The sequence below is a fragment of the Canis lupus genome, chromosome 15 (assembly GCF_011100685.1).
Source record: "Canis lupus familiaris isolate Mischka breed German Shepherd chromosome 15, alternate assembly UU_Cfam_GSD_1.0, whole genome shotgun sequence".
Lineage (NCBI taxonomy): Eukaryota > Metazoa > Chordata > Mammalia > Carnivora > Canidae > Canis > Canis lupus.
Window position 1 is genome coordinate 29,887,583 of NC_049236.1, and position 12,680 is coordinate 29,900,262.

At 36.5% G+C, this 12,680-nt stretch overlaps 1 protein-coding gene across 1 annotated transcript in view; it reads right to left on the bottom strand.

The window, feature by feature from the left end:
- Nucleotides 1-2,705: 2,705 nt before the first annotated feature.
- Nucleotides 2,706-12,680, bottom strand: part of KITLG (KIT ligand) — an 80,622-nt gene continuing 70,647 nt past the window's right edge. The window contains exons 7-10 of the mRNA NM_001012735.2: nt 12,450-12,559; nt 11,770-11,837; nt 10,652-10,728; nt 2,706-3,356 (exon numbers count right to left, since the gene is read on the bottom strand). Coding sequence (NP_001012753.1) covers nt 10,689-10,728; nt 11,770-11,837; nt 12,450-12,559 — 218 coding nt within the window. The 3' untranslated portion in view covers nt 2,706-3,356; nt 10,652-10,688. The remainder of the gene's footprint in view (nt 3,357-10,651; nt 10,729-11,769; nt 11,838-12,449; nt 12,560-12,680) is intronic.

Here is a 12,680-nt window from a genome sequence, read left to right on the forward strand (position 1 = left end):
TGCAGACTTCTGAGATCATTTTAAAAGGCAATTCTGAAATGTTAACAGAAGATAACTATCAGATACATGATACCAATTTAAAAGGTGATTTCATGGTTTATAATATCAGTTGTGAATTTTCCATGATGTCTGAAGTATATTCAGTACACGTAATGGATAAAATAAAGATATATATATATATATATATATATATATATATATATATATATTTATCTCAGAGCAGATATGACAATTCCCAAGCAGCAAGCATCCAAAATAACGTTCAGCCTTTTTCTACTGTTCATGTATTTTATCGAACTTTAGTGTCTTAAAAAATTGGTAATTCACATAACTCTCAATGAGCCAATACATTTAATTAGGCACAATATATTGCCCCTCGCTTAACCATGCCATATTTTATAACTTGATGAATTTGTTTATTTAAGTCTATTGATTAGGACCATGCCCTTGAGTGGTAAAACCCAGCTCCTAGCTTTGAGAACAAAAGTGCATTTATGTACTCTCAAGCTCATTAAATAGCATTTTCTCCTCCCGAAGGAAATCAAAACCACTGGTGAGATAAATCAAACCATTACATAGAGCAGTATCAATCTTCCCAACCTACGTCTGACCTACACACGTAGCTCATACTAATTTATATCTATTTTCCTCAAAACAATCTATGTCACACACCGAGACAGGTCCTTTCAGCAATTAAACTGATCTCTGGTTTTATTACTAATCGATTGTACCAGGGGATGGTTAAGGGCCTGAATAAGTCAATGCAGCTTCCCAAAGCACCTGGGTTGTATCTTTGAGAAATGACTATCTCATGAGGAACCCCAGCACTTTAGAGAAGGAAGGGCTCAGAGAAATCCTCTGGGCTCTTTGGTACAAGAAAGAGCAAAGGCCACTTCACTGGAGTTGTATCTGGATCTGCTTTGAATATGATCTAAAATCCAACTTGGCCAGAAATTCTTGTACTTTTGAAATCAAAGGAAAGCTCACAGCTTTTCATGCCCTTTTGTATCACTACACTGAAAATGGTCATCGAGGGTAGAACGTGACAATAATATCACAAGAATGAAGTTATGACAGAAAACTCTGGATTCCTTAATGTGTATGTTCATGATCTATTAAAAGAGTCTTCATAATAAACCACAAGAAATCACTTTAGTCAGATGTTCCTTTGACTATAAAAAAATTGGTACTGGAAATTCACATACTGTCTTAAGTTTTAGTTTTATAAGCATGATGTCCATCTTGGGAATTCTTACCAAGTCACTCTCAATATGACAAACACTGTCACACATTTTAAATAGCAAACTGACATGCATAACTACATAAAGCTCGCTATTTTTAATTCATAAACATTAATGAATATACAGTGCCTAATTTTAAATAAATGGATCCTTTAAACTGATAATGGTGATTATACAAGAAATAACTAAAGTTGCCTGATTCCTTGCCTTCTTATAAAAGCCAAGTAGCCTAGTTTTCAATACCCATGATACCATGTGGATATGGTTTTCTAATCTGAGATACTAAATATAATTTTTACTTTCTCTCATGGTGTAAATTGAAAATGGGACCTTCATACATTCTGCAATTCTTCTGAAGTCCCTTTACATAACTCTGTAATAGTTTCAGAATATAAACATTTCATAATATATTTTGCAAGCACAATTTCTACACTCTTCTAGAGGTAGGGGGAAAGGGTGCCGAATGTGTTCCTCAGTGAATGTCCTGCTGTTCATTGTTCATAGCTTCTTCAAGCTGTCTTTTAGAAAGTCTCCTCTCTCCATAGGCATCGATGTTTTTTAGGGGGAGTGGTAGGTTTTTTTTTTTTTTTTAATGTTTTTCTTCAACTTAAACTAAAAACAAAAACCCCAGTTCATTCATTTCTTCCCCCACCCCATCTCTTGTAACTACCAATCTGTCCTTTGTATCTATGAGCTCGGTATTTTTAATTTACTTTTTTTTCTAGATTTCACATATAAGTGAGATCATATAATATCTGTTGTTCTGACTTACTTCACTTAGCATAATGCCCTCAAGGTCCATCCATGTTGTCACAAATTGTAAGATTTCATCTTTAGAGCTGAACGATAATCCTGTGTACACACATCACATCTTTATCCATGCATCCATTGGTGGACTTACATTGTTTCCTTATCTTGGTTATTGTAAATAATAATGCAAGGAACATAGGGGTTTATTTATCTTTTAGAATTAAGTGTTGATTTCATTTTCCTTGGATAAATACCCAGGAGGGGAATTGCTAGATAATACAGCAATTCTATTTTAAATTTTTTGAGGAAACTCAAAATTTTTCATAGTGACTGCATCAATATACATTCCCACCAATAGTGCACAAGGGTTCCCCTCTCTCCACATCTTAATAATTTTCATCTTTTTGATAATAGCCATTCTGAAGGTATGAGGGGATATCTCATTGTGGTTTTGATTTGCTCTGGTGACTGATGTTGAGTATCTTTTCATTTATCTGTTGGCCATATGTAGGTCTTCTTTGGAAAAATGTCTATTCAGATCTTCTTCCCATTTTTAAATTAGATTTTCTTGCTATTGAGTTGTAGGAGTTCTTTGTAGATTTTAGGTATTAGCCCCTTTTCAGATGTATGATTTGCAATTACTTTCTCCCATTCAGTAGGTGTTTATTTTTTTTATTTTTTATTTTTTTATTTTGTTGATGGCATCACTGTTCTAATTCAGTACTGGCTCCCAGGCATGGATAGATCCAGCTAACCATGTCCATTTGTCTAGTGGGATGTAGGTTTATGTTGAGAAGAGACTGAGATCAGACCCAGACCATTAGCATCTACAAGGCTGACATGCTGCCTACTCTAATCATTTTGTTTCCACTGCTTTCTACATGTAGAGTTGTTGATGCTATCATTTGTTTTTAAATGTTTTTCCAGATCCCTTTAAGAAAAATTATTACCTCTCCACTATTCAGGATGAAATCTACTTGCAGAGACCAAGATAACTATGCACTGCAGGTTGTAACTGAAAATAAAGCTATGTGGCTTTTCAGCAATTAGACACTTCTGGAGGCATACAAAATGGTGCATGCAGTCTGGGACGCGTGCTTTCTCTCCCAACATCGGTTGCAAGTTCTAAATGAGACCACAAGTCCCCCAGGTCCTTAAAATAGAGTCCTGCTCCATGCAAGTTCTTCTTTATAGATGATTAATTCAGTGCCAGTTTCACAGTAAAACACTTTGTTCCAATTTGTGAATCATCCATATAGAGTCATGGGTAGCAAGAACAGATAAAAATGCAGTCTGCACTCCAGACAGAATATGAATTTGTTTAAAGCTGCTTCATTTATGAAGCAAACATGAACTGTTACCCGCCTAGAGAGGAAAGAAAAGAGAGAGGTTAGAGTGTATCTGCCTTTTCATTCTCAATAGCTGAATTCATAGAACTACAGATTGAGTAATAGATAAAATAAATGCTTCACTTACACAGCCGAAAGAACTTGACAAATCTTTTCCTAGATGCAATGACTAGTCACTCTGTGATCTTCCTGGTAACACTTAACATTATCTGAAATGATCTTACTGTTTGGTTTTCTCCTCCCATTCGAATGTAAGCTTCATGAGGACACAGAACTTTGTCTTTTTTTTTTTTTTCTTCAAGATTTTATTTATTTGAAAGAGAGAGCGAGAGAGAGTAAGCAGGAGGAGGGGGAAAGGGAGAGGGGCGAAGCAGACTCCTTGCTGAGCAGGGAGCCCTACACGGAGCTCCATCCCAGGACCCTGGGATCACGACCTGAGCCAAAGGCAGACACTTAACCAACTGAGCCACCCAGGTGCTCCATTTGTCTATCTTTTTTGCTGCTGTACTCCAAAAAACCTAGAACGGTGCCTGACACAAAGGACATACTCAGTAAATATTCCTTGAACATAAGGATGGATGAAGGAACACCTGGTGGCTTTCACACCCGTTTGCATACCACAGATGGTTTCCATTTGTGGTAAGAGGGTTATCTTGTAGCCCTGAATTTCTCTAACCAGGCTATGAAAAGGTAGTAGGTAAGGGGAGAGGTTTTTACAAGACAAAGGCAGTGTCTAGAGAGAAATAGGGTAGCATGAAGGAGGTATCCAGTGAAATGGATCGGAGACCATCAACAAATAGCCTTCTGGCCACTGAGCAATGCCAGTGTCTTGACTGCCTAGCTAGGTTCAAGCCATTGCTTTTCCTAACAGGAATAGGAGCAGCAAGATCTCTTTCAATGCTGCCAGCCAAGAAAAAAAAAAAAAAAAGACAAATCCTGGCACCACATCCTAACAAAGCCTCTGGGGAGGTTCATTTGGCCTACCACAGCTTATACTTGTTGAAACGTGAAAGCCAGACATTGTTTCAGTTCTTCAGAGCTGGTGTTAATCCACTGACCTTTGGACTCAGCTTTGAGATTTTCAACTTTTGAGTCAAGTATCTGTACTTCCTTAACTGTTTTTTTCAGTCACAATCCCTAAATAAATATATCTATTACTTTTTCTTCCCTACTCAATACTTTCTCCTTGTCATTATCTATCAATTCCAGAATCTTGCTTTTTAAATATTTGAGATCAGTGCAAAGGTTAAATATAAATTGTATACAATTCCATAGTACAAGTGGTAAGAAGTGCAGTATTTTTTCCAGTCTCTGTAAATGAATATGCTAAAAACCATGTTATATGACAATTTACCAAGCAGAGAACTCTAGAAACTATAGAACCTGCATCTGGGAAAGGAGAATTAAATCCTGAGAAAAAAAATAAGAAACATTAAGAAAACTTCATAAATCCAAAATATATAGCAGATGTTTTAAAATAAAGCTTGATTAAAAAAGCAAAAGGATATATTTTTTAAAAAGTTAGGAATAGCTTAAAATTCTAAACTTAAGTAGAGAAGCAAGATTGGAAATCTATTTCTAGTTTTGTCCCCAGGTCTCTTAGCAAAGAAAATAAACTTGAAGATTTCACAACTGTGTTCCCATAGAACAAAAACTACAATTTTTATAATGATACCCTGGATCCTAGCAATCTCATGAAATGGGCAGAGTAAGTTGTATTATTCCCCTTACTATCTTTGAAAAACCAGGAGTTAAAAGACAACTGACTCATCCAAGAACATACAGCTTGGCTTCCAGAGCCAAGGCCTGGACTCAAGTCTAATCCCTTCTTATCCTCTGTATTATAATGTATATACAGAAGGAACTCAAAGACAAATCCTCTGAAGCTCCAGAAATTCTTAGGAAATATCCAATAGAGTCACAGATCTTGCCAAGTCCTGTATGTGCTAAATGGCCAAACTTGTCTCAAGGTCATCCATGTTCCAACTCTAGGATCTATTATCTCTTAGCTCACATCTGCAGGAAATGTCTAGGTTGTATTTCTTTTATGAATCTCTCCACCAGCCTAGTTGTAATAAGAATTACTTTCAACACTTACCATGCTGGGGTGTGTCACTAAACACTGCTGTCCTAGTGTCTACCAATTCATACTACTTCTTACTGTCAGCCAAACTGGGCCTTCTCAGTGGTAATGCAGTCCTTCTCCTGAGGCCTCAATTAAAATTCTTTGTAGCTGACTCCCATTTCCCAAATCTATTATTTTCAACCATGACTGTTCTTTGAATTTCCAGTCTAACATATCTGGCCACTGGTATTTACTAACAGCTCATTTTCTTTTAATGGTATTGTCACCTCGTTAGTCCTATAGGTTCTAAATCATCCTTGAGTACTACTTGTGATGTCAAGCTTCACATCCTCCCAGTAATTAGAATATATGGATTCTTTTACTGCATATCTCCAAAGTCGTTCATGCATTCTTATTTCCATGGCCCTCATCCTGATTCAGGTTATCAGTCTCTCATCTGTGTGGAAGAATATCTGGTGGACTCCCTGACTCCGGTTCACTGCTCCCCACCCATCTGGTCTGGCTGCACCAAGATCTCATTACAGCTTTTATTGTATCACTCACATTTTTTTTAAGGTTTTATTTATTTATTTATTTATTTATTTATTTATTTATTTATTTATTTATTTATTTATTTATTTATTTATTTATTTATTTATTTATTTATTTATTTATTTATTTATTTATTTATTTATTTATTTATTTATTTATTTATTTATTTATTTATTTATTTATTTATTTATTTATTTATTTATTTATTTATTTATTTATTTATTTATTTATGAGAGACAGAGAGAGAAAGAGAGACAGAGACCTAGGCAGAGAGAGAAGCAGGCTCCATACAAGGAGCCTGATGTGGGACTCGATCCCAGATCCTGGGATCATGCCCTGAGCCAAAGGCAGATGCTCAACCACTGAGCCACCGAGGCGTCCCACTCATATCTTTTCTAAGCCCTCCAACAACTCCTTCCATTACTCAATACGGTCCACGTCCTGTACTTGGAATATTTCAAACCTATGCCCACACTCTTTTTTCTCAGCCCTTTAACTTCTCATTGTGTGGCCTTCCCCTGGAGTCCAACTGTACAAATGAACTCTTGAACACACTCCCTGCACTTCTGGCTTCCCTGACTCAGTTTATGGCATTTGCAGTATCTGGATCACCCCTTCCCTATTGCTATTAAAATTTTATCAATCATCCAAGATCAAGCTCGGTATAAATGCCACCACCATCACCTACGAGATGAAGCCTTTCTCCTATTGCTGATTTCTCTCTCCCTTCCGATAAGGCAACTGTATACGGGTGCACATGGTACAGTTCAAAGAGGTCCATCCATACCACACCTATGCTGAGGACATATCCTGTACAACCTTATGCAGTGATCTTACCTTCGATCTCTTTGCATTTTCCTTGTAAGCTCTTTTTATTGCTTTTTTAACTTCATAAACTTCTAGTTTCCTTTTAAAAATAGGTTATATTCATATGTCTTACTTCCTTTGGTAGGCTATAAGCAATCTGAGGACACAACTAGGTTATATTAAGCTCTGCATCCAACAATGTACTTAGTAGAGTGTGTTGGAATCATTTGTGGGAAATGAACAAAGAGCACAATTTTCCTATATTCTTTTCTTTCTTCTCAAACTGCTACACACAAGCTAATATATGAAAAATTCTTGTGGGATGTCACCTATGTATATTTGGCATCAGCTTGTTGGATTAAATTTTTTGTGTAGATATTTTCATGTTTGGTGTCAAATAAACACAACTTTAGTATATTTTGTCTTAGAGCCAGTTTCTTTGTTTCTAGCTCATTACCTTATAATCCTTCTATTTTCTTTGTTTTTAAAGTATCAAACCTTCCTCCTCTTAATTTTCCAATTATAGGTTATTTTTATTTGAAGAACTACTCCATTTTTTATTCTAGTATTCCAATATTTGTCCTAATTTGTTTTAGTTGGTGAAACTTCCACTTTAGGGAGTAATTGTTGCCACAAAGCTGCATCATTCCCTGTACTTTCCCCTTCCTTATTAACCAAGAAAATGGCTATAACCCAAATTAGATATAATTTTTTAAACATATAATAACAATTGCCCATTATGTTTCCATCTTGGGACTTTTTAGTACTGTTTTATTTCTTGGCAAATTTCTTCTCATACCACATCATATTCTGTTCTCCAAAACCTCCTCTTTCACCACAATCCTCTCCACAAATTATACTTCAAGTTTCTGGGAAGATTTTAAACATCTGCTGGTATAGGGACAAGAAAAGGCTTTACTCTACACAAATGAGTACTCAGTAAATGATTACAAATGACACCTATACATTTTGACTTTGGGGTCTATAGATTCATGATGACAAGCTGGCTCTTTTGTCTTCCTTTTTCCTATACTTTCCATGTCTATTTTCGTCTATTTTACATTTTCACAATTTCTATTCTCACATTATTGCAATTCTCAGAGGAGATTCTCATCCTCTTCATTTTTTTTCCAGCAAATATTCATTCATCACTTGCATGCACATAGTATTAGCTATATAGTTTAGTGGGATTCCAAAAAAGAAATTCAGAAACAAATCCTGTCCTGTAAGAACTTATGGTTCAGCAGAGGACACAAAATGTCTATAAAAGTAACTGTGAAGTCCTATTAATGTGTATTACATGTCATATGAAATGTAACATGAAATGTAATTAGAGGGACCAAAATTTAAGAAGTCATCCTTTTGGAAGTGGTGGTATCTGAGCGGAGTCTTGAGAGCTTTGCAGACATGATGAATAAGGTACTTTATGAAGGAGAATGCCACCGTAGATTCCTTATTCATTTCACACTACTACTCAATGTGTGAGGAGTTTATTTCTAAACAATCCAGAACTTCTTTTAAAACCTAGTTTGATGATTCATTGTACAGGAGAAATATTTCACATTTTAAGAAAAACAGTCATTTCCCATGACTGTATTTCCCCTTGCTATTGCCTCAGATCAGCAAATTACACATATACTACACTAAAAGTAAACCCTACTTCACTTTCTTAAAGATTTTTAAAAATTATTTTATTGAGGTAAGAACTCTTAATGTAAGATGTACCCTCTTTCCACATGTTTAAGTGCACAATACAGCATTGTTAACTATGGGCATAATATTTTACATTCTGCATTACAGCAGGTTATCTAGAACTTTTTCATCTTGTAAACAACAACAAAAAAAAAACCTGTTTCAGAAGGACTGTCTTCCTTGCGAGTGGTTAACTTTCATTCAGGGTTTATTCACTCTGTTGCTCATTCAACAAACATTTAGCAAGAGTCTACAACACATAGGCAACAAGTGAGTTGCTCGTGAAGGAGAAAGAGCAAGAACCAGACAGGTCCCTGACTGCTGCCCAACTACATATAACTAAGTTATAAGTTGCTTGACTATGGTTGCTTAAAAATGCAGTTTTTTTTCTTAAACAGGTGCCTTGGGTTTTCCCATCATAATCCATTTTGCAAATGTCACAGGACAAATGCAGAATTAAAAACCACATGATTAAAGACCTGTGTGCCAAAACAGCATCCCAGCGATACAATCCAAAACCAAACAGAGGACATTACTTGAGACTTGACGACTCGATTAACCATGTAAAATGTGGCTTGTGGATGTCTAGCTTAAGGGAGCTGAAATGGCTTAGAAGCAACAGTGAGGCTCATGCTGGGGTTGAATGGCAGAGAAACTATTTTTCCTAGAAACCTATGATTTCAGCTTGCAGAGTATTGCTCCAGAAAATAAAAAGTATCGAGTGAAAGGTCTATTTGTTAACATTATTTGACAGATAACATGAGCTTAGAGAGAAGGTGAGATAGTGAGCAGGAAAAAAAGAGCTATTTATGCTTTGGATATAGTGATCAAGGGCCCGATTAAAGGCCCAAATGAAGTCCTGGTAATAGCAAGGTTAAAGTATTAGAAAAATATGTGACATAATTATTATATTATGTTACTTGGGGCTGTTGAAAAATGTTTTCTAACTATCAAAGTGAGCTCCTGGAGGAGTCTAAAATTCTCTGACCCAGCTTCCCTGGGGAAGTTCCAATCTGGAGCTAAATTTCTGAATCTGGGACAAAAATGAAGCTGACAGGATAGTGACCTATAAAGAAAAGGCAAAGCTCACCACAGACCATATACCTCATAACTCTGGAGAGTAAATGATCTTGTGACTAGGAGGAAGTGCAGGGAAAGAGCTGAAGACCTAGGGAGATGAGAGGACTTTTTTTTGTGTGTTCTGCAATAAATGTGCTTGAGATCCCATGGCCATGACAAAACTGGCAGCCAGTTAGCAGCAGAAGTGGAAATGAGAAGAGCAGGAGCTGATGCTGGGTCAAGTTAGAGCTATTCTGGGGCCTGCCCCGACTCCTCCCCCACCTGCTAATCTGGGGCCCACAGCTCAGCCTGAGGGAGTAGACAGGAGAGGAAAGAGGAGCATCAGTGTCTCCTGGCCATAGTTCCTCCCTCTCCTTTCTCTCACAAGCCCTCCAAAGACACAAACTATCACAATAGGTATCTGTTTCTGGTTTACATTTACTGTGTCCTAGGCTTTGGCTTGCGATGAGGCACAAATTACCACCAGCCATGTGGCGGGTGGCACTTTACCTTGACACCTTTCTTCTCCTGATTTAGAAGATACTTTGATCACTTTCTATTATTTTATAGGAGTCACACCTAATTGAAATTGATTGTATTTATTCTTCCTCTATTATTTCATTTTAGTCCCTAGTTTGTTCTATTCCCTTGGTCTAATTTTTTTTCTGGCCTCAAAACAGTAAACACTCCACTATTAATTTTTTTGTATACTTCCCATACAAGATGAATCCACTAATCAGGACTACTGCTCACTGCTTGCCTCTCAAAATGTAAGCACATACATAACTGAACTGTGCATGTCTAATTTACTGTAACAGCTTCAGTTAACCTACTGATATCAATTTAACCATTGGCTTAATAAATTTTGTTTTTAAATTTTGGCACCTGGGATGCCTGGGTGGCTAAGTGGTTGAGCATCTGCCTTTGGCTCAGGTCATGATCCTGATGTCCGGGGATCGAGGCTCCCTGCAGGGAGGCTGCTTCTCCCTCTGTCTATGTCTCTACCTCTCTCTGTGTGTCTCTCATGACTAAATAAAATAAAATAAAGTAATTAATTAATTAATTAATTAATTTTTGGCATCTAAGACACTGTACAGTTCTTGTTGAATCTTTCAGCTTGAATTCTAAAAACTTACCAAGGTACAAAAGTAACAGTGTTGATAGAAGCCACAATTACACCTCTTGAAACTCCCTCTCTTTCTCTTGCAACATACTGAAAAACAACAAGAAAAACGCTTATTTGCTTTTGGACAGAGATTCTGTACAAAGCCTAGACACCACACCGTGATCTGGGCCTTATAAAAGGTAGTTTTTCTATAAATACAAAAGATGGCAAAATTGAGTAGAAAGTTTACCTTCATAAGCAATACTAAAGAGAATAAAGGACTTTATATCTGCCTCAATATAGTGTAAAAATTCTCTCTACATATGCCTATACACATACTAAAAATGCCTACCTGTACTTGATATATATATATATATATAATATACACACACATAGTATATATTTAAAGGCATGATAGAAGAGAAAGTAACATGCCAAATGAAAACTATAACTGGAGGTAAATCAACATATTAGTACTGTGGCAGCATGGGGTAGGGTAAGGCGTGATCAGTGTCAGCTACAGTAGGTGGAATGGTAATTTTGTGTTTGGCTTTTGAGAAAATACTAGATAGGCTGAGAAAAGTTAAGGGCTCTGAACACTAGCATGAAGTCAAATATATCAAGGATGTGAGAGAAAGTCACTGCAAGTATCCTGACTAGGAACTAACCTTATGAACTGGGGTTTAGGGAAGAATGGGGCAAGGGTATGGTTCAGAAGGGTGAAGGAAGAGCAAGATTCTGTGGCAGCTCAGCCAAGACATTATAAAGATACGGTTGAAGATGGTAACAATTGCCAAAGAGGTGAAAGACACAGAGAGGAGGAATCAGTATGTCCTGCTGGTAGCATGGAAGTGAAGAATATGCAGATGGGCCTTCAGAGCTCTGTGACTGGGAGTCTAAGCAAGATTCTGCTGCTTATAAAAAATGGAGCTGAGGTGACCATTACTGATAAGATGGGTCATGAAGACATCACTGTGAAGGTATTTTCCAGGTAAGTGGAGAGGTAGCAAATGTGGATAAAGACCATTGATATATGTTGGGAGCTGCCACAGAGAGCAAACAACTCCTTAAAGATGTGTAAGCATGTGCATGGTATGGGAAATGGAGATGTCAAGCTGACTTAAGCACATATTTAGCAAAACAGAATACCTTATTTCATTATCCTCTTCATTAATCTGTATATTTTCAACTGTCCTTGTGAGATTTGGTTGTTTCTTCTGGGAAAAGAACAAGGATATATATTGTAAGAATATCAATGATTGGTATAATATTTAAGATCTTGATATTTTATACTTTTATATTTTATGTCAATAACTCCCTCCAATATCAGGTTTTGTTTCCAGCATGTAAAATACTTTTGCAATAAAAAGAATATGAAAAATGCACTGTATTATCGACTCAACATTTTTAGGGTGTTGGAGACGAAAAAGTAATAAAGAAACTGATAGATTTAAATAGTAATTGAATTCAAAAGACATTTCAAAAAGTTGACTCTCAATGATTTAGCACATTTTAAAATTTTAGCCAGGTCTCTGTAAGAAGAGAACACAAGAACAGAAATCCAAAATAGCAGATAATACAAATGGCATTTTATTTGGCTTGAAGCACATCATATGACTTGCAGTAGATTTCTTCCTTTTTATATTTAGTTCAGGCAATTAAAACCAGTTCCCATTTCTTAAGTGTGCATTTTCAGTTAGAGGGGTTGTCTCCTAAGCATAAGGAATAACGGGAAAACATTAAGATTTAGAGTTTGGTGAGGCTAAGTTAAGGTAGGATCTTTTCTTAGGAAATGGCAGTTTTTTAATCATATATATATTAACCCTTACCTTCCAGTATAAGGCTCCAAAAGCAAACCCAATTACAAGAGAAAAGAATGCTGGCAATGCCATGGCTGCCCATTGTAAGTTGGAGTCTCCAATGGAATTTGAGGCCTTCCCTGTAATTAAAACAGTACAGGGGTGAACATAGCATATCCATGCTAGAGGTTTTGCTTTTATGCTGTGGTTGTTCCCAACTGTTTCCATACTCATGACCTAGCCCTATTTAAAATATTTGAA